Raw genomic sequence first — 23145 nt, 5'->3', positions numbered from 1 at the left:
GTGTATAACGCGAAGTTTGAGTGCTCATCCCACACATTTTCCTGCTTCTTTGCTGTCTGCTGCGAATATGGGAAGATATATTGGCTCCTTTCTTTGTTCTTTCTGCAGCGCGACAAAGTGCTCAACATCTTGCTGACGGAGCCGCACCTCAGCAGCGTCGCAATTGAACCCGATGAATTCATCCAGTTCGGCTTCCTCAATCCGACGTTCTATTTCGTCGAGACATACTTCCGCAAAGAGTGAGTGCGTCGCGAAATGGTTGGTTTGAGTCGATGTTTATTGGGGTCTCTTACATACCACGGCGGTAAAAAATGTTGCTCATCAAATATAAAGTATCTCACCAATAGGTTCTTTTTAGGATTTCGCACAGATATCATGTTAGCAAAGAGAGAGAAAAACTTAATTTCTGACGTTATTTAGATATTTTAATGCCTTTAAGGCCCATTAACGAGCGAAAAAAACCTTTGGGCCAGAAAACAATTTGGCTTAATGCCGGCTAAGCGCTAATAAAAGAAACGAATCTATAATTTTGATATTGGTGGCTCATGTAAGGCTGAAGAACGCAGACAGGCGATGCTTTCTGACCGTCAATGCAAGTACGGAGGGAAGAACGATGTAGTCGGGAGGGCGAGCGGAAAAGTTTGCTCAGATAATAGGGAGATTTAGCTTACCGTGATCCGCGATCCACTACCGCGACTCTCTACCGCGCGTGGGCGGGGCGCTCAAGCTGATCGGTCCCGACGCGGCAGGTCTGTGTGCCGACATTCAGTATTTGGCGCCATCTATCGGCGTCAAGGGGGGTCCGGGCATGAGCAGTGGAACGCGCGGTGGCAGATCACGGTAGCGGATCGCGGATCACGGTAAGCTAAAACTCTCTATTGCGGTCGCGGCTATACCGCAGGCCAGACGCATTTGGAGGTTTGTGATTGAGGTATTAGAATGACTTGTGTTATTTAGACAAAAAAAAAAGGAATGTCGATAAGTTCAACTGCAGGTGCATTTGTGCTGAATATACGCGGCCTGTGCTAATAATAATTGCAACGATAATGAAGATTGCTGCCTTGTCAGCGGACCACTTTATTGTGCCAGAGAACAATGCAGGAGAGTCTTTGATTACTAAACCAGCTTAACTTGCGTTGTTGTCTTTCTTTCGGCGTCCTCGCCCCTCCTTATGAAGCCACAATTTTCCTAGCGCGCAGGATATACTTGTACAGCATGTGCAGCAAATAACGTAATACGTAATAGTTAAAACGGTAAAGAAAGACGTATTGGGTGCAGTCGTGCGGCTGGTCTACTTCCGATTTCTTGATGTTACAGGAGTTGTCATCTTTCATTTCATAGCTCGCTTCTCGGTCCCAAGTTTAAGTTGGACACTTTTTGTTTGTTTCTAAGCTTTTGACATGTAGTAGTAGCTTAAAACAATTATTTGTGAAAATGAGTTTATGGGCTAGGGGTGGGGTTGGTCGGGTCCTGAACACCGTTGGCTGAAGCCGCTGCCCGAGCCCTCGCAAGCAAGGTCCTTTGTGCTGCAAGGTCGTAGCTGGACAGGGCTGCTTCCCAATCCGCCCATGTTGGGTTTTCTTCACGAGGTATGGCTTGGTTTTCTTGGCAAGCCCGTGCAATATGGTAAACGTCCGCTTTCTGGCCGCAAAACGTGCATCCTGCTGAGAAAGTACCCGTAATAACTGCATGCAGTCTAGCTGGGCTGCTTGTAGATACTGTTGTTGAGCACTTTTTTTAGCGACACTGACGAAGTACCAATAATGACCGGAAGGCATCTGTTGAATGCACACCGCCTCACACAAAAGAAAAACCGGTTTGCTTCTTTTTCACCTTGGGAGATCGTTTCAATCAGAACTTGGCTAACAGAAGTGTGTGCTGCCGTTAGAGACGACTGTGGTCACTGAAATATTTTCTTACTACAATAATTCTATTGCTTGCTATGGGCTAGCTCCAAACGCGGAAAGATGCCTAGCTAGAAAAACTTGTGGGCTCTCTTATACCTCGTGGGTCGGGAATAGTCGGGATAAATCTCTATAGTGAGGTGGGGCTGCTGACCAGTACCCACAAAATTAATGTCTAATACCAACTGCTACGTATACCAGCCTGGCAAATTGCCAAAGCATCGGATATTGCCTTACTACATTTTTAAAGTGTAACTTACTCCTATAGCTTTGTTAGGAAGCTAAAGTTTCGCAAATTTCAAAATTCATAGAACACTTATGTTTAAGAACCTCAGAGTGCGTCTTTCTTCTCGCTTTCAGAGCCGTGCAGCAGTCGTTTTCCAAACTTCCCAAGCACATGTGCTTCACCATCGACTGGAGGAACGAGCAGTTTATGAAATTCGTTCACCAGAACCCGCTCATATTCCGCAAGTACCATCTTCTGTCGTGATATAGATATGGGTAAATGGCTTCCATTAGGAATTTGCATCCTCGCCAAAGGACAAAAATGTGCTCAAGTACGAAATAAGCAGGCGGTTGCTGAAAATTATTTTTTCGTTAGCGGTGTCAGAGAAGCCAGTCGAGCGAAGGAAAAATTCTGAAAAATCCTCTGACAACTTTTTGCTTTCTCATACAGCTTAAACTTTTGCCGTCGTTTATAACAAGGAAAAAAATTCCCATTCATTATTTTATTGATTTCAACGCTTCGTGTAAAAATGTTAGCGTGCGGTTCGTCCTAATAGTGCTACCTTTCCTTACGGCGCTGATGTTCGGTGAACAAAGCAACTGTGCGTATAAATGCCTCTGGGATCAGAAGCTTGTGAAATAACATACGAAAACAAATGCGTGAACAGCTCTTTAGGAAATATGAAGTACAAACCACTCGACCAGGAATGCTCTCATAACTTGATCCGTAAAGCTTGAAATACTTTCACTCTTAATATAAACTGCCGTATCAAATCATTTAAATGCATGAAACTCGTGCCAAAGCTCTACATATATTTCTGCAACGCGCTGAGCAGTTGCAGACAGTTGCAGACAAATGCAGCATAGCATGCAGCCCCAATATGGCTGGATGAGCCAGAATGGAGAATGCAACTAGAAAAACTTGGCTGGGTTAGGTTGGGTTACGTTAGGTTGGGTTAGGATAGGTTGGGTTGGGTTGGGATAGAATTACAGCTAACACTTTGTCGGGGAAGCAAGGCCAGTCATACCTAAAAGCAACGCTACCAGTAACTGGTAACACAGTTCACCTCGGCCCCGACGACTGTTTGATCGGTTGAAGTTAATTACGCACGGTACTGAAGTTAATTACGACGGTAATTACGCAAACTAGGCTACGCTAACTTCTGAAAATTGCGTACACACGCCAGTTCAACTAGCTTCGTAAATTTCAGTGCATACGCATTTTAGGCATGCTATTACACTAAGCAAAGAAAAGCTCGCTATACTAGGACTGGATTGTACGGTCCCGCGCAAGGTCTCGGCTAATTGTGCGGCAGACACTGATTCATTAAAATTTACGCCTGTTTATGCTTTTAAAAAGCAGCGAAAATTGAATTGGCGTTAGTGTCAGAAACGCGAATGTGCCCACTATACAGCGCCAGAAAACAATCAGATCATAACCCCATTTTCAGTGCCTTTGTGTCACGTACTGCGCCTTTCTAAAAGCACTAAGAAGTATGAACAGAGAAATCTTTTTTTTAACTAGCGCGAAGTTGCGTCTTTTCGTATCACGTATGGCTTCAATCAGGGCTGCTCCCCTACGCCTGAGTGGTGCGTCAGGCGTTGCCAAGTCTTTATTCTGGCTATTTTGTTCACCCACTTTACATTACTTATGGTAAATGAAGAAATGATATCAAAATAAATTTATTTGAACAGATCCTGTCATTGCCGCTGGCAGTGAATGCTTGCGCATATTCGCAGAGTTTTGCCAGATCCCCGCTTTTTGCACCCGCAGAGGCGAAGCTTCTTTTCTTTTGGGTTCCGGAGGACATAATTGTGATGGATCCGTTCGAGATGGACATCGGCTTCCACGATGTGGACACTCTGTCTGCCGGAATCAAGCATGCCATCGTGGTGGAGCCCTCGGGGGAGTACATATTCTCCTTGGAACAGGTAACCACTCAAGTAAAAAATTACGAGACACTTTCGCGACTAAAGTGGTGAAAGGCGAAATCCTGAGTGTCGCATTCTGATACGCATTTTTTGCGAATGTGGTGGTTATTGATGCTTCGAGTAAAGAGGGTGACTACTGTTTCACATTTTTCCCTCTTTTATGGCGTGCTACATGTGTACGCGGAGAAAAGTGACAGATACTACACCCTTTCTATTTTGTAAATCGATTTCAAACGCCGCTGATTCCTGCTGTACTAACGCCTCCTACACATAATTAATAATAATAATAATAATAATAATAATAATAATAATAATAATAATAATAATAATAATAATAATAATAATAATAATAATAATAAATAATAATAATAATAATAATAATAATAATAATAATAATAATAATAATCAATCAATCAATCTTTATTTAATGTGCGCAGGAACAACCATGTGGTCTTTGTACTGCAGCACAAATAAAAAAAAAGAAACAAAAATGAAAATGCACAAACATGTTTACACACACAGAGAGAACACAAAGAAGAAATAAATAATACATGAAATGAAATTGAGGCGAAAATTATCACGGAAAGAAGGCAATCAATGAGTAACGTCACTTATATACACAGTCAGAGAATTGCTGAGCACATCACGAAAGAAAGAAAAAAAAACGGTAGACAGAGAGAAAAAAACAACAAATAACTGACATTGATTATAGTGATATAGAAATATACATAAAATAAATAACCATTCCAGGCGCAAGAAGTGCGTGGTATTTAAAACACAGGCTAGAAATACAGAATAATACAATAAAGAAATAGAACTGAACACGGGACAGTAAGATTCGAATATGAGGTTTAAAGTTGAAATATAAGTAAGAAACTGATAAAAAGCATTTCAAGATACAGACTGCATTGAACAGGAGAAAAAACAAAAAGTGAAGTAAATACAATATTTTAGGCTAGAAAGTGGGAGTTATATGTGATAAAGTACTATTTAGAATACAACGCTACGAACAGCCAATATAAATGAACAGAGCGAGTTTTGGAAGATGTCGAGGTGAGGACAAAAAATATGGAGGACGCTTAAGCTTCGCCTTCAAGAGTGGAACGCGATAGCGTTATTGCACCTCGTTCGCACCGCCCACTCATTCGCTCGGTATGCTGTTGAGTCACACAAATACATAGTTTTCATACTCAACACTTCTAAGTGCACTGTACAACTTTTTAGAGCGCAGCTCTTTGGCGCTCGTTCCTGGGTTTCGCGTCGGCGTCGGCGTCGGCCTCGTAACCAGCGCCTCCCCACTTTCATCCCCCCAGTTCGAGCCGGCGCTTGGCAACCGAAGCCTCGCAGGAAGCGCGGAGCAGCCGGAGAACACAAGGAAAGGAAGGGGGTTTGGGGCGGGGGGGAGAGGTCGCCGGAGGAAGCGCTAGCAGCGACTGTCTGACGCCGCTGCCGCCGCTAGCGAGTCAAGACAACGTGACCGCGTAGATGATAATAATAATTGGTTCACAGGAAGGGAAAGGCGCAGTATCTGTCACACGAGTTTGTGGACACCTGAACCGCACCGTAAAGGAGGGGAGGAAGGTGGGAGTTAAAGTGTAAAGAGAGAAAGAGGAGCCGTAGTGGAGGGCTACGGAGTAATTTCGACCACTTGGGGATCTTTAACGTGCGCTCACATCGCACAGCACACGGACGCCTCTTCGTTTCGCCTCCATCGAAACGCAGCCGCCGAGGTCGGGTTCGAACCCGGGTGTTCCGGACAGTAGTCGGGCGTCTTACCACTGTACCACCCCGGCGGGGCATGACCGCGTAGAAAAACTGATTTATTTTTTATAGGAAGGGAAAGGCGCGGTAACTGTGTCACTTGTTTTCTGTGGACACCGCTACCAAGCCGTAAGGGAAGGGAGGAAGGCGAGAGTGAAAGTAGAAAGAGAGAAAGAGGAGTCGTAGTGGAGGGCTACGGAGTAATTTCGACCACCTGGGGATCTTTAACGTGCGCTGACATCGCACAGCACACGGACACCTCTTCGTATCCCGTTCCTCTCGCTCGTAACGCGTCCCACGGCTGTGACAACCTCGCGAGGCACTTGTATAGATCTCGTCTTTGAGAATCAAGCATTGGTGCACCAAGTCGAACATATATCTGTCTATTTCTCCGACCACAAAGCTTCCTTCATGACTGTCAAGAACTGTTAGTGGAGTCTTTGTAAAGGAATACGTGTGAAAAATAAAAAAATTCTGTGATAGTGCATACATATGTTGCTCGATTTCTTTGACTCAATCTATCGAAAAGGTAAAACAGCTTATTTGCTGCGCTCAAATTTCGCATTAGGAAGTAACGTAATCGTCGGTAATTTTTTTTTGCAATTATTTGTTCAAACAACTGCTTCTCACAATCTACATTATCGCACTGTGTTGTGCACACTACAAAGTTTCTTGCTCCCGTGTTCCTTTATCGTTCACACAAGAGCGAGCGCGCAAGGCCCTCCAATACAACACCCGTCGACCTGAGTGTAAGACAACGCGCTAGGGCGCAGCAATCACTGATGAGGCGCCCCGCGTCGGACTTTGCACTCACGAATCACGCGGTGAGCGCCGAGTAACGCAGCGTTCGGCGCGGCAACGAAACGTGCGCCTGAGCAAGCGGAACGAACCAAAGAACTCGGTGTCTCGGAGGGAGAAAGCCGGGCAGCGACGCGCCATGCAGGCGGACGCAATCATGGGGCTGACGCCTTGATGGGATCGTCCTCTATCTCGCTTGGGAGCACCACGCAGAAGCATGATTCCTCGGAAGCAGCTCGGCACACATCGCAGGGGACGCTTTCCCAGCAGAAGCGCTACGGCGCAGCGATCACGTCAGAGGCGTCCGGCATCAGACGCAGCACCCAGCAATCGCGCTGTGAGCGGAAAGAGGAGCCGCGTCGCCTAAACACCACTGTTCGAGTGACGCACGCTGGATGTTGGAAGGGGAGAGAGCGAGGGTATTGGGGCATCCTCGCACAGGTACCCGCGCGGCCCGAAGGGGAGAAGCGGGTGAGCGAAGATAGTGATCTAAAAAAAGGAAACGTGCTTGATTCTACAACCCGTGAGGGTGCACGGCGAAACGTCAGGGGCGAGTGGCGCGCCACGTGTCGGGGCAGCGCCGCACATTGCGAGGAGGGGTTCTTCTGTGTTTGCCGCAAGGTGGCTCTGCATGTGCGCAGAGCGCAGAAGAAATGTAGCGGAAACGTACTTCGCTACTCGTGTAACTGCGACTTCTGTCATAATTACCGATATACACCGCAGTATAAAGTTCTACGGTACGTTTCTAAGGCAACACCGCATTCACAAGACGCGCTTTTGTACCGCTTTCAAGCATCGAACTCGTGGCTGAGTGGTAGCGTCTCCGTCTCACACTACGGAGACCCTGGTTCGATTCCCACCCAGCCCATATTGGAAGTTGCTTTGCATTCTGTCCAGAGGGGAATGGGAATGTAGAGACGGAGAAACTTGAAATGGTCTGAATTCCCTCATGCTCTTTCGCGGAACGCGCAGTAGGATGTACTCTAAGAGCCGAGGGCACATAATGTGGTCATGAAGGAGTTTGTACAGAAATGTGATATGAACTCTGATACGACGGCAGTGAAGAGAAGGAAGATTCAATTGGGCGCTCCTGGTAGGGCGAGAGGAGGAAGTTGCGCAAGGAAGGCGATAATGAAATATCCGTAAATTTTTTTCTGTACTCTGTCAACCTTGTCTAAGTTCGATTTGCAAGTGCCATTCCAAACAACCGACGCGTACTCCAAGAGCGGCAAGCATATGGAGAGGTACAGTTTTAAGAACGGAAGTGGAGTATGGAACTCTCTCGAAAGTCTGCAAACGAATCCGAGTGTGCGCATAGCCCGCTGAGCAGTGCGTTTAGTATGAGAGGAGAAGCTGAGGGTGCGGTCAAAAAGTACACCAAGGTCATTAATTTCATCAACCCTGTTCAACATAATGGCAGAGAAAGCTATGTGTTTTACGAGTAAATGAGACAACCCTAGTTTTGGAAGAATTGAGGGTAAGTCGATTCTTCGCACACCAATCAGACAAATCAGATGTCCGACTGCAACAACAAGCAATCTTAAAAAGGATGTATTACCTTGAATATTTTTATATCATCAGCATAAAGAAGAAACGAGGAGTGCTTGATCGCCAATGAAACATCAATAATAAAAACGGAGAAGAGAAGCGGGCCTATTACAGAACCTTGAGGAACTCCACTGATTGCAGGGTAAATGAGAGGTCTGTCCATTGACACTGACAAAGCAGAAGCGATCAAGGGGATATTTGCGTAGGAGGGCTACGAGTGAGACTTCGACGCCAGAGAGTAGACGCTTTTCAAGAAGTAGTGAGTGAGTACCAATGTTTAAAGCTTTGCTCATATCACAGTACACAGCGTCTACCTGACCCCTCTGAAGGACTGCTGCAGAGGCATATGTCATAAACGTGACTAGGTTGGTAGAAGAAGAGCTACCCGACATGAAACCATGTTGATTCGGTACTATGATATGTTTGAGATGGAAGGAAAGTACGTTGTGCAAAGCTAAAGAGAAATCGGACGGTAATTGGAAACAACAGATTTGTTTCCAGACTTGAAGACAGGAAACACGCGTGCCATTTTCTACATGCGAGGAAAGGCAGCATTTCTTAAACATTACATATGGCAGTCAGTACTGGTACAAAGATATAACTGAAGGCTTTTATTATGGCGGCTTGAATGCTATCAAGACGAGGAGATAAAGATGGTCTCAGACTCTTAAGACTCTCAGTTATCAACTCCTCGTCAAAGCGAACGGAATTAGATAGTGCACCAGATGGGAGGTAAACGGAATCACAATGTGGATGTTTGTAAACGGAGGAAAAATGTTGGGCAAAAATGTCGGCAACATCCCGAATTTCCGACCCCTGAGAGTCAACTACACTGATACTCAAATCTGATTTAATGGAACGCTTGCGAACGTAACGCCTGAACTGACTAGGACGATTTGAGGCACTCCTTTCTAAAGACTCAGGAGTCCCACTTGTATAAGCGTTTGCAAAGAGAACGCAAGAGAGCGAAACTCATCTGCCCAATTGTGAAACCCAGGGTGTTTCGCTTTACGATGGGCCCGTTCCTTGAGTTTTAACGCCGGTTTTAGTTCCCTTGAAAACCAGGAAGGGAACTTCCTACGGGTAGGAGTATGCAAAGTTGTAATAATAATAATAATAATAATAATAATAATAATAATAATAATAATAATAATAATAATAATAATAATAATAATAATAATAATAATAATAATAATTACAGGGCCTCTTAGATACCTCTTAAGAGGAGAATGGCGAAAGCCTACCCTCCCATCGTTAGCCTCTTGTCGGGATTCGTTGCAGTGCTGCATAAAATTATGATTGGTTAACAGGAAAGGAAAGGCGCAGTATCTGTCACACTTTCTGCGACACGTGTGTGTTTGGACGGTACACCATCGCTCCTGTCGCATGGCGGTCCTTGGCGAGCGTTCAAGTGTGGGATTGTTGTCGTTGTTGTGGTTGTAGAAAGAAGGAAAATAAAATGCACGGGCCTGCTACTGGCTCTGTAGCTGAGCCACCTCCGCTGCCTCGTGCAGAGAGAAGAGAAAATAGAGAAGAAAGAAAAGGAAGAGGGAAAGAAAGACGCGCGCCGCAACAACAGCCGTCGTCCACCATCAGCGGTGGCGTGTGCAATGACAGCCTGCAACAGATAAAAATTCGGTGCCAGGCTAGCCCTCGCCGCAAGCGGCGGTGACCCACCTGTACCAGCCCCATCAGGGGAGCTCCCTGGGATTGCAGATGGCAGGAACACTAGAGATGAGACTTTTATTGGCGTTCGTTGCAGTACTACATATATTTATAATTGGTTTACAAGAAAGGAAAGGCGCAGTATCTATCATACTTTCTCCGGCAAATGTGTTGTTGTTTTGGCTGTAGGAAGAAGGAAAAGAAGGTCCCTCATATCTATCTCAACCTTCACCCCCACCCCCACCCATACCCTCACCCCCCCCCTTAACCGCTCCCCCACCCCTACATCCATTAAGCAACTTAGTTCTGCCGCAAGGTAAACGCCTGCCGTAAGCAGAAATAAAGACGTAAAAAAAAAAGTGCACTGGCCTGCTACTGGCTCTGTAACTGAGCCACCTCCGCTGCCTCGTGCAGACAGTAGAGAAAATAAAGAAGAAAGAAAAATTTGGAGTACGCTTAAGCTTCGCCTTTAGGAATGGAACGCGATAGCGTTATCACGCCCCGTTCGCACCGTCTACTCATTTGCATGACACGCTTTGGAGTGACACAAAGACGTAGTTCATATGATACAAAACTCGTAAATTTGTCCAAAGCATGATTGTTTGGTAATTGCTTGTTCTGAAACGTCATTCTCGTGATTCTGGGACGTAGAAGCGCTGCCAGCCACCTTGACGACGAAACGCGCGGCCTCAAGTTGCAGTCGTAGTTCGTCGGTAGCATCGTTGCCGATCGAAGCCGGCGCGATGAAGATCCCGGAGGCCATGCCCTGTCTATCTTATTCCGTGCGCCACACTCATGATGGCGCTACGTGCACGCCAAGCGAAGAGGAAATATAGCCGAAATGTAATTTGCCACTCGCTTAACTGCGTGTTTTGTAATTATGTAATCTACATGCTCATAATTATTATTATACTCCACAATACACTTCTCTAACGGACATTTCTGAGACAACACCGCAATCAATAGACGCGCCTTTGTCCTCTAACACCGGAGGCCCACGTTCAATTCCTCAGGTCGGCGATTTTTCCTACTCGTTTTATTTATTAATGCATCTGAGATTTTTTGCTCACGGCCAACGCCGGACGACGCGGGGACGGTGGCCGCCGACGACGACACCAATTTTCTGCGACATAGGGCCCTTAACGCTACCGCGTTAAAAAAAAAGGAGTAAAAGACGCGCGACGCAACAACAGCCGTCGTCCACCACCGAAGCGTTGGCGGGTGCAATTACGGCCTACAGCTTAAAAATTCGGGGCAGGCAAGCCCCCGCCGCAAGCGGCGGCTACCTACCTGTGTTTGGACCGCGTGGTTTGGACGGTACACCATAGCTCCTGTCGCGTGGAGAAATGGCACGCGTTTTTTTTAAAACTGATTGCTTTATAGGAAGGGAAAGGCGCGGTAACTGTCTCACTTGCTTTCTGTGGACAGCTTAACCGCGCCGTAAGGGAAGGGAGGAAGGTGGGAGTGAAAGTGGATAGAGAGAAAGGGGAGCCGTAGTGGAGGGCTACGGAGTAATTTCGACCACCTGGGGATCTTTAACGTGCCTGACATCGCACAGCACAATGGCACGCGTTCAAGTGTGGCATTGCAGATGGTAGGGACGCATCCCGCCTCGTCCAATCAGAACGCGGCAAAAGCGGGACACACTTTGTCCACGACAGCATGAGCTATTAAAGGCTTTCGCCTTAATAAATGGATCACAGAATATGAACGGCGCAGTATCTTCCACACTTGTTTCTGTTGGTTGGTTCACAGTAAGGGAAAGGCGCAGTATCTGTCACACTTGCTCTGTGGACACCTGAACCGCGCCGTAAGGGAAGGGAGGAAGGTGGGAATGAAAGTGGATAGAGAGAAAGGGGAGCCGTAGTGGAGGGCTACGGAGTAATTTCGACCACCTGGGGATCTTTAACGAACTCTCCTGATTCATCTTCCCAGATGGAGCTGGGACAGGTAGGTCACCGCCACTTACGGCGGGGGCTAGCCTGTCACTGAAGTTTTATCTGCTGTAGGCCGTCATTGCACCCGCCACCGCTTCGAAGCGATGGTGGACGACGGCTGCTGTTGCGGCGCGCATCTTTCTTTCCCTCTTTCATTTCTTTCTTTATTTTCTCTTCTGTCTGTCCCGCCGGGGTGGTGCAGTGGTAAGACGCCCGACTACTGTGCCGGAGTACCCGGGTTCGAACCCGACCTCGGCGGCTGCGTTTCGATGGAGGCGAAACGAAGTGGCGTCCGTGTGCTGTGCGATGTGAGCGCACGTTAAAGATCCCCAGGTGGTCGAAATTACTCCGTAGCCCTTCACTACGGCTCCTCTTTCTCTTTCCACTTTCACTTCCTTCTTCCTCCCTTCCCTTACGGCGCGGTTGCGGTGTCCACGGAAAACAAGAGAGACTGTTACCGCGCCTTTCCCTTCGTATAAATAAAATGTCTGCACGAGCCAACGGAGGTGGCTCAGCTACAACGCCAGTAGCAGGCCCGTGCATTTTAACGCGGTAGCGTTAAGGAGCTCGTGGCGCAGAAAAGCCGGTGTCGTCGGCGGTGTTGGCCGTGAGCGATGGATTTCATAAATAAAAAGCAACTTCCAAGATGGGCTGGGTGGGAATCGGACCAGGGTCTCCGGAGTGTGAGACAGAGACGCTATCACTCAGCCACGAGTTCGATGCTTGAAAGCGGTACAAAGGCGCTTCTAGTGAATGCGGTGTTGCCTTAGAAACGTGCCGTAGAACGTTATACTGCGGTGTATATCGGTAATTATGAGCATGTTACTCACAGAAGTCGCAGTTACACGAGTAGCGAAGTACGTTTCCGCTACATTTCTTCTGCGCTCTGCGCACATGCAGAGCCATCTTGCGGCAAACACAGAAGAACCCCTCCTCGCAATGTGTGGCGCTGCCCCGACACGTGGCGCGCCACTCGCCCCTGACGTTTCGCCGTGCACCCTCACGGGTTGTAGAATCAAGCGTGTTTCCTTTCTTTAGATCACTATCTTCGCTCACCCGCTTCTCCACTTCGGGCCGCGCGGGTACCGGTGCGAGGATGACCCAATACCCTTGCGTTTAACAAGTTTTCTCGACGAGGTGCAATAACGCTATCGCGTTCCACTCTTGAAGGCAAAGCTTAAGCGTCCTCCAAATTTTCTTTTCCTTCTTCCTACAGCGACAACAACAACAACGCTGACATCGCACGGCACATGGATGCCTCTTCGTTTTGCCTCCATCGAAACGCAGCCGCCGAGGTCGGGTGCGTTTCAATGGAGACGAAACGGAGGCGTCCGTGTGCTGTGTGGTGTCAGCGCCCGTTAAAGATCCCCAGGTGGTCGAAATTACTTCGTAGCCCTGGTGCGGCGTTCGAGGAAGCGGCAAATGAAAGGGCGCACGGACGCCTGGATCGGACGCCCGGTCGAGTCAGCTTCGTATATGCATGGATGGATAACTTTTATTGTCCACCTTAAATAGAGGCACCTTACTCCCCATCCCCGGCACGCAGGCCTAGGGGATTGGGGCTAACGGCTAAAGGCTAACAAAGAGATTTTGTCTCTTCGCGGCCTCGGCCCTCAGGCGGATCCCAGCTGTTTCTGCTATTAATATTTTCCCCGACTCTAGGGGAGTCGACGCATTTCTATATAATGTGGTCGAGAGTACCCCTCTTCCCACATGCTTTACAAAGAGCATTTTCCGGTTCCCCTGGTAGCACGGTACGTGGTAGTATGTGAAAGGCCAATACCGGGTTGTGTGGCTGTAGGAAGGAAAAGAAAATTCACGGGCCTGCTACTGGCTCTGTAGCTGAGCCACCTCCGCTGCCTCGTGCAGACAGAAGAGAAAATGGAGAAGGAAGAAAAACAAGAAGGAGAGAAAGACGCGCGCCGCAACAACAGCCGTCGTCCACCACCTAAGCGGTGGCGGGTGCAATGACGGCCTTCAACAAATAAAAATTCGGTGGCTGGCTAGCCCCCGCCGCAAGGGGCGTTGGCCTACCGTCATAACCCCCGTAGGGCCAGTACTGGGTTAACGAAAAATATAGGGAGAAAATAGTGATACCCCCCCTCCCGAGGAATATGTATCTGTAGCATAATACCGAGGGGAAGAATAAGAGAACTGAAGCGCTAACAAAACGCTTCGGAAAAACCTGTCGTGACGGTACATCGCGCGGCCCCTGGTCGAACAGAAACAGCATTTAATTGAACGCATTAAAGTTCACCGGCGTTCTATAATTCGTGTACAGAAAGGAAAGGCGTAGTATCTGTCACTCGCGGAATCTCGCTACCTTTCTTACTGTAGACAAGGGGAGTTATGAATAGCGTTTCACGATCATTCATGTACATTGCCTTGTGTGTCTTTTTTCATGTTTTAATCGGAGTTTCCTATTGTGTTATGCGTGCCAAAGCCAGGCAATAAAGAAAAAGAAATTCCGGGGTGTGGGGCAGTGGTACAGCGCTGGGCTGGGTATCTAAGGGATGGAGGTTCGATTCTCCGGTGGGAGGCAAGGCTTATTAATTTATTAAGGCGAAAGCCTTTAATGGCTCATGCTGTCGTGAACAAAGTGTGTCCCGCTTTTAAGGCGTTCTGATTGGCCGAGGCGGGATGCGTCCCTGCCATCTGCAATGTCACACTTGAACGTGCGCTCTGTGAAAGGTGGCTATTCCTGGCTCTACGGGGCTGGGACTGGTAGGTCAACGCCGCTTGCTGCGGGGGCTAGCCTGCGACCGAATGTTTTGGCGTCTTTCGCGTGGCGTTCCTTGGCGCGCGTTCAAATGTGGAATTGCAGATGGCACGAACGCTAGTCAGGAAGAGATATCAGGCTTTCGCCTTTCACTACTTTAGTGGCTAAAGTTCCTCGTAATTTTTTTTAAAGTATCGATTCAATGGCAAAACCGTGGCACTTTTGCTGACTGCAACGATGAGCCATTAATGGCTTTCGCCTTAAAACTGGCTCTGAAAATAATTTCTCCCTGTGCATAGTTTCGCGCATTTCAGCACAATTCAAATGCTGTTGAAAATAATGCTGAAGAATAAATTGTTGACATTGGCATTACGTGTTAGCATTTTCACACAGTGCCAAATTTTGGTCGGTGTATGCGCGGGAAAATCCCTACGGTGCGGCAGAAGGCGACGAAAATGTTTCCATAAAACGACATCAGGGAGTGCGTGCTGACAATTGTTTATTTTGTTTATTTAGAGTGGTGCTCAATTATATCAAGGACTGAATACAAAAGACAGCAAGAGCTTTGTTAGCTGGGCCGGTAGTAAAGCAGACAATAACACTGTCGATGCCCCAGCTTTGTCTACCATTTGCTAATGGCTGTGGTGTTAGTAAATTATAGTGCTGTTTGAAAGATGGGAGCTTTGGTTTTCTAGGTGGTGGTGGTGGTCGTAAAGAATGCAGCCTACAGTTGAAAAAACCAGTTGCAGTTGCGGACCTCTGGAAGTTGTCGAGTTCAGCTAGAATATTGGGCTTCATTCGGCAGTAGCCTTAGATGGAAGGTATAGGTGTAAGTTATGAGCAGGGAACACAGCAAATCTAGTCACCACCTGTGTCACACGTGCCCACAAATATACTTTTGATCATTAACTGGGCTGCAAAAAGATGTTATTACTCATTAGAGGTTAGAGATGGTAGGCTGCCACCAGCTTGAGTGTGCTGGGTGAGTTGTCCACTGAAAGACAAAAAAAGTGGGAAAAGGTTGAGTTTTAATATTTATTCTTAATCACATTTATGTTAACATCTTGAAGACACAGGGGACATATATGGCAGGTCACTTATTACAATAAAACAAGAATAACACTAAAGAAATCATTCGTACAATATATATCTTCAAATACACTCACATGGCGGTATTCTAGATGATTTCATCTCATTTTCGCGGCCATAAGATTGACGGTAGCATCACACAATAGCAATCAGTAGCGAGTTACAGAGATAAGATGACGTGTCTTGCCGTCGGCAATAGCTGTACCCACTAGCCGCACGCACGGGTTAGCCACTGACGGAGTCATGAAGCTAATGCTGACGGAGAGTTGCTAATAATCCCTTCTCACTGGTTCTTGAAACCGCCGCTTCGACACCCAAGATGAGTTTCCAATACTTTTATGAATATGACTCATTTATGAATAATGTTACGGGGAAATGGGTTAAATATTTACAAAATATACGGGGAATGAATGAAAGCTACGTACAGTCTCAAGCACAGTCTCGGTAAAGCTTGTCCCCGAACGAGTCTACGCGCCAGCACTTCGTCTTCCTTTCACATGCGCAACCGTCCACTTCGTCCTTCTCTTGCACATGCGCAACATTGCGCGGCACAGCGTAATTGACGTAACAGTTTCCCCCGGGACAGATGAAGCTCGTCCTCGAGCGAGTGAAGCAGATTGGGAATAGCAGCATTTCATTCGTGCCACATGAGCCAGCTGAGTCGTCCGCGAGCATCCATTTGTCGACGTAACTTTAGCGATAACATAAGTTACTCCCCCTTAAACGACTTACAACAACGAAGGGTCCGGTGCATTGCCACAAGAACCTCTGGTACAGTCCGCAGCGTCGCAATGGCGTCCAAAGCCAAACCAATCTTCGGGGTCATAAGTTATTGCAGCATGGGCCGCATCATACCGAATCTTCGTGCGGTCTTGGGAGGCGATGGTTCGCAAACGAGCAAGACGGCATGTTGCGACGCGGATGGGTCATCGAGAACCGAGAATGGAAGTGTAAAGCGTTCTGCATTATAGTTCCGCCTTTGGCGAACGCCAGCCAGAATGCCTTACACCCTTCCCCTCGTTCCTTCTCCCCCCCCCCCCCCTTCCCACTCTCCCGGTCAGGCTATATAAGCCGGTTGTTCGGCCTGAATAAACGCGGAGCAGGTCCTGGTAGCAGTTCCTGGCCCTACGGGGTTGGGACGGTGGGCTAACGCCGCTCGCGGCGGGGGTTAGCCAGCCACCGAATTTTTATCTGTTGTAGGCCGTCATTACACCCGCTTCGAAGCGATGGAGGACGACGGCTGCTGTTGCGGCGCGCGTCTTTCTTTCCCTCTTTCATTTCTTTCTTTATATTCTCTTCTGTCCGCACGAGGCAGCGGAGGTGGCTCAGCTACAGAGCCAGTAGCAGGCCCGTGCATTTTCTTTTCCTTCTTCCTACAGCAACAACAATTGAATGAACGCCTTTCCACTTCGAGCGTCCGTGTGGGGTTCATGGAAGCATGGAACGCGCAATGCGCGTACTTGTGATGTAAGAGTGGCGACGAGCCCAATACGAACCCACGACGAGAACCAACCTGAAACAACGGTCAAGACTGAGACGCTGGATGCAGCCAGTTCAACCATGGCACATCACCAGCTTCCCGAGTATGACGACCGCGGTGACAACTGGAGGGCATATCTGACTAAGGTTGAAGCCTACTTCGAAGCAAGTGGAATCGAAGATCCAATGAAGAAAAGGGCGTTGCTCATCTCTGCGCTAAGCACACGCACAGTCCAAGTGCTTTCAGGAAAAGTTGCACCGAAGAAGCCAAATGCGATGAAGTACGTAGAAGTAATCGAAGTCCTAAATTCGTACTTTGACCCAAAACGCCACGAAATAGCGGAGTTTCCACTTTTTCAACCGGCGCCAGCTGAAAGGTGTCTATTCATACCTTCATTGTCGAAATTTGCCAAATAGCGGATATCTGCAACTTCGGGAGCATGCTCGATAGAATGCTTCGCGACAAGATAGTATGCGGCGTCCGGTCAAGTGCCCTGCAAAAGCAGCTTTTGGCGAAAACAGACCTCACCCTGCAGGAAGCAGAAGCGAAAGCGTTCAGCTTTGAGGCAGCAGAACAGGGTGCCAACGCGATTTTTTTAGACTTGACAGCTGTAATGAAGATAAGCGCGCGTCGACAGAGCTTCGACGAGCCGGTATTAGAGTGTGGACGGTGCGGAAACGCTAAACACAACGGAAACGCGTGTGGCTGGACGAGCGCTCGATGCTACCGCGGGCACCTTGCAAAAAAAACGTCTTAGCAACGTCATCAAGGAATGCCGGAAAAACTATGCTCGGAGCAGGTCAAGCTAAGCTTTAAATGTAACAGAGGAGAGTTTGGATGACGCGGCCGACAGCATGCACTTCTGGACTTTAGTTGCGTCTCGGAAAGCTCAATTGGAACCTCCGATTCGCCGAACGTTCACGTGGTGGGACAGCGATACACAGATGATCGTCGATACTGGTGCGGCTGTGTGTGCTGTGCCTAGGCAAGTTTTTGAGCAGCACAAGAAACAGTGGCCACCATTGTCGCCGTGCCACATCAAACTTTCCTGTTACCTAGGGACCTTACCAGTGCTGGGGCAGTTGGATATGCTTGTTTCGTACAACAGGACCAGCGTCAAGGGTTCATTAATTGTTGTTGACTGCTCGGGACCAAGTCTCTGCGGACGTGGCTATCAAAATTAGCAACGCAGGGCCGTCAGTCCTCAACGTCGGGGCGAAGCTGGAGGAGAGCTTAGGGAAGAACTGCACATCAACGGTGCACGATGTGCTCTCGGACCTACAAGATGTTTTCAGCACAGAATTGGGCCTGATAGACGGACCACCAGTGCATCTGCAACTGAAAGAAGGAGCCACACCAAAATTCTGTAAGGCCCGTTCTCTTCCATTTTCATGGCGCGATAAGGTATCCAAAGATATTGAAAGGCTTGAAACTATCGGAGTATTGTCCCCAGTAACGCACGCAGAGTGGGCTGTACCGATTGTGCCGGTACTCAAAAAGAATGGCAGTGTTCGAATCTGTGCAGATTTCAAAGTAACTCTGAATCCTGCATGCGAGCTGGAACAGTACCCGCTACCTGTTATTGATGCCATTTTCGCGTCGTTGAATGGTGACGGACAATTCAGCACTCTTGACCTTCATGACGCCTATAATCAGATCCCTCTCGATGACGAGTCCAAGAAACTGTGCGTTATCAATACGCACCGCGGGTTGTTCTGCTATAACCGCTTGCCTTTCGGTATAGCTTCCGCGCCTGCCATTTTCCAACGGAAAATCGACACGATATTGCAAGGCATACCAGGTGTTCAGGCATACCTCGACGATATTCTGGTATCGAAAAAACACGGCGAGACTGATGCATTAAGACTTGTGCTCCAGCGTTTCTAATAGCACGGGGTCAAACTCAAACTGGACAAACGTAAATTTCGCCAGACATCGGTTTCCAACTTGGGTCATCGAATTGACCGGGAGGGCTTACATCCGACAGAACAGCATATTGAAGCAATCATTCAAGCTCCTAGTCCGCAAAATGTGCAGGAGCTGCGCGCAGTTTTGGGAATGATCACATTTTACGCCAAGTTCATACCAAACTTATCATCTGTCCTTGCACCGTTGTACAAGCTGCTAGAAAAGAACGCATGATCGGTGTGGAAACCTGAACAGGAGGCGGCATTCATGCAAGCTAAACAAGGCCTTCGTCGGGCAGGGGTACTTGCCCATTTCAATTGTGCTGCAGCCCTGAAGTTAGAGTGTGACGCTTCGCAACACGGGATTGGAGCCGCGCTGTTCCACACGTATGGCAAGGTGAACAAGCCCATAGGCTTCCGATCGCTAACCTTAACAAAGGCTGAACGAATTTACTCGCAACTCGCAACTCGAACGCGAAGCCCTTGCCCTTGTATTTAGCGTAACGAAGTTCCGGAATTTTCTTATAGGTCGAGAGTTCACACTTGTTACTGATCACAAGCCTCTCCTGGGATTGCTGAGAGCTGATCGACCGACTCCATCGCTGGCAGCCGCGCGCATACAACGTTGGTCTCTGTTCCTGGGTGGTTTTCGTTACAAGCTCCAGTACTCACCGGGTAAGCAACTTCTGCATGCCGACGCCCTGAGTCGACTGTCACAACGTACGACAGAGTTGAAATCAGAAGATTCTCCTTATTACATTCTTGCTCTAGCAGGACTCTATGACGGAACGGTATCCCTTGATGAACTGAAGCAATTAACTGCGAATAACCCGCAACTAAAAAGGGTTGCGCAGTTGTCAAAGGATGGCTGGTCGTCGACGGCAAGATGTATAGTTGATGAGAGCGTTATCCCATTTTTTGACAAACGACAAGGGCTGTCTTTTGCCCACCGGCTGGTGTACTAGGGGCGTAATAGTGTCAAAGGAAGGGCGAGATCGTATTCTACACCTGCTGCACGAAACACATCAGGGATCTACAGCGATGAAAGCAGGTGCCAGATCATCATTTTGGTGGCCAGGATTGGACCACGAAATAAAACGACTATCAGCAACATGTCAACACCGTGTAAAAAACTTGCCCATGCCAACCGCAGCACCACCAGAAAGCTGGCCTACTGCTCGAGAACCATGGTCCAGGATACATGTAGATTTCGCAGGGCCATTAGCGGGAAGCATGACTCTCGTTGTAGTTGATGCATACAGTAAGTGGATTGAGGCAGTTCCCATGAAGCAAGCTAATGCTACTGCGACAGTGAATTCCTTGCGCAAGATATTCAGCAGGTTTGGAATCCCAACGACTGTGGTATCTGATAACGAGACTCAGTTCACCATTGTTGAATTTGACACTTTCATGAATAAGAATAATATAACTCATCTGCGAACGGCTGTGTTTCACCTATCGTCAAATGGGTTGGCGGAGAGTAGTCAGAACGATTAAGGATGGCCTCCATAAGATGGGGGCTGGATGATTAGATATCCACACATGCTCTTTAATTATAGAAGGACACCTAACAGCTCGGGCAAGTCTCCGTCAGAGGCGCTTCTTGGTTATCGTCTCCGCTCTCGCCTAGATACATGCTTTCCACCCATCCCTACAGGTTCAGTCTCTGAATCACATGAATGGTCACCACCTCTTCCTGGAGTTGCAGTGTATGCGCGCAACTTTGGCGTAGGAGAAAAATGGCGGCCTGGAACAGTCACGTCTACAAGAGGATCACGGATGGTCACCATAGAGACATCGGCCGGACCGGTCAGGCGTCTCGTCGACCAGGTGCGTGTTCGACACACAACTCCTCCACGTGCACAGGATCACAGCCCAGCGGAAGACAGCGCTGTGCAAGCTGGTATACCAACGCCTGTAGCCCACGACAAAGGAGTGGAGTGTGCGGTTCCTCGAACAGATACCTCATCATCATCATCATCATCATCATCATCAGCCTGATTATACCCACTGCAGGGCGAAGGCCTCTCCCATATTTCTCCACTTAACCCGGTTCTGTGCTAGCTGCATCCACTTGACCCCTGCGAACTTCTTAATCTCATCAGCCCACCTAACTTTCTGCCGCCCCCTGCTACGCTTTCCTTCCCTTGGAATCCAGTTTGTTACCCTCAGCGACCATCGGTTATCCTCTCTTCGCACTACATGTCCTGCCCATGTCCATTTCTTCTTAATTTCCACTAGAATGTCGGTAACTTGAGTTATTTCTCTGACCCACTCTGCACGCTTTCTATCTCTTAATGTTACCCCTACCATTTTTCGTTCCATAGCCCTCTGGGTTGTCCTCAACTTACGTAGAACTCATACCTCATAGATACCTCATAGCCAGCCTCAACGTCACCGGCGAATTCGTCAGCGGCGCAAGACGCCGAAAGCTGTCCACATCAACAGCAAGCAGGAACCGCATCAACGCAGCCATCGTGTACGACGCCGACACTTGACGTACCACGCGCCAAAAGAAGCCAGTACAGCGACTTCCTTATTAAGGGAAGAGAAATGTTGTAAAACGTTCTGCATTACTGTTCCGCCTTTGGCGAACGCCAGCCAGAATGCCTTCCACCCTTCCCCTCGTTCCTTCTTTCCCCCAATCCCCCTCTCCTGGTCACGCTATATAAGCCGGTTGTTCGGCCTGAATAAACGCCTTTTCACTTCGAGCGTCCGTCTGCGATTCATAGAAGCACGGAACGCGCAATGCGCCTACTTGTGATGTTACAGGAAGAAGGGTGTCCAGAAACGTTGATGGTGAGCGCGCGTAAAGAAGGAAAAAAGAATACCCGGTCACTTCATGCTTAGCTGTGCTATAAGCGTGAGTTAAATGGCAAGACGGCGCCCCAGTTCTTGTGATTTGATGTTGCGTACATTGACATAATGTTAATGAGAGTCTGGTTTAGACGCTTGGTAAGGCCGCTTGTTTGAGGGTGGTAGGGAGTAGAATGACGGTATTCGGAGCCACAGAGCCGTAAAAGTTCTTCCACGATATCTGCAGTGAACTGCCGACCGCGATCACTGATGATCACTCGGGGGGCCAAGTACGACTTGGTGCAATAAAAAATTCAACACATCGGTTGCTTTGGCAGAAACGAGTGCCGATGTCTCCACATACCGGGCAAATAGTCAATAGCTATGATAATCCAGCGATGGCCGTCAGAAGATTTGGGGAGAGGACCAATCAGATCAATCCCAATTTTCTCGAAAAGCGACCTAGGGGGCTTGACAGGTTGAAGGCCAGCAGGTGGCGTGGTGCTTCGTTTAAGACATTGGAAAGGGATACAACTTGCTACATAGCGCTTCGTTGTCGTGTACAACTTTGGCCAATAAAATCGTTGTCGGACCCTCGCGAGAGTGCGCGCAAAACCAAGATGACCTGAAGTGATATCGTCATGCATCGCATGCAGGACAGCATTGCGGAGAGAAGCCGGGACAACAAGCAGAAGACGGGCACCATCAGTTGAGTAGTTCTTTTTGTGGAGTACACCATCTTGAATAACAAAAGGTGTAGATGCTGAATTGCGCGCCTTATCAAACAACGAAGTAAGTTCATGGTCTTGACATTGCTCTTGGCGGAACTTTACGAGGTCTGGTAATGTTTCGCTTACAGGCGCCAGGCAGTCGGCCAGATCATCTTCACCGACTGCCGTGCATGGAAGAGGAAATCGGGACAAACCGTCAGCTTCGGCGTGGTGGCGACCACTGTTATAGGACATAGAAAAGTCATATTCCTGTAGACGTAATGCCCAGCGAGCTAGTCGACCGGAGAGGTTGCGCAGGCCAGCAAGCCAACACAGGGAATGATGGTCGGTAACTACGTTGAAGTGACGACCGTACAAATATGGGCGAAACTTGGTAACGGTGAAGATAACGGCGAGACATTTCATTTCTGTCACTGTGTAGTTGCGTTCTGCTTTCATTAAAGTACGGCTTGCAAATGCAATGACATGCTCGGCGCCGTTCTGGAGTTGGGTAAGAACGGCACCAACGCCGCTCGCATCGGTGTGAACCTCGGTGGTAGCAGCCGGGTTGAAATGGCTTAAAACAGGACCAGATGTGAGCAGAAACTTCAGCTGTTGGAAAGATGACTCGCATTCCAAGGACCAAACAAACGGAGCATCTTTTTACAGGAGGG

General features: G+C 48.2%; 1 protein-coding gene and 1 pseudogene across 1 annotated transcript in view; both read left to right on the top strand.

Annotated features, from left to right (window-relative positions):
• The window catches only part of LOC146195997 (uncharacterized), an 83997-nt gene that overhangs the window by 10963 nt on the left and 49889 nt on the right, over window positions 1–23145 (top strand). The window contains exons 5-7 of the mRNA XM_084596898.1: window positions 109–239; window positions 2265–2371; window positions 3904–4061. Of these exons, the coding sequence (XP_084453024.1) occupies window positions 109–239; window positions 2265–2371; window positions 3904–4061 (396 nt within the window). The remainder of the gene's footprint in view (window positions 1–108; window positions 240–2264; window positions 2372–3903; window positions 4062–23145) is intronic.
• Window positions 18003–21463, top strand: LOC146195998 (uncharacterized; annotated as a pseudogene).

This window comes from Amblyomma maculatum, chromosome 3, assembly GCF_055883805.1.
Source record: "Amblyomma maculatum isolate TAMU_Amacu chromosome 3, ASM5588380v1, whole genome shotgun sequence".
NCBI classification, from domain to species: domain Eukaryota; kingdom Metazoa; phylum Arthropoda; class Arachnida; order Ixodida; family Ixodidae; genus Amblyomma; species Amblyomma maculatum.
This window is presented reverse-complemented; position numbering and strand designations above follow the sequence as displayed.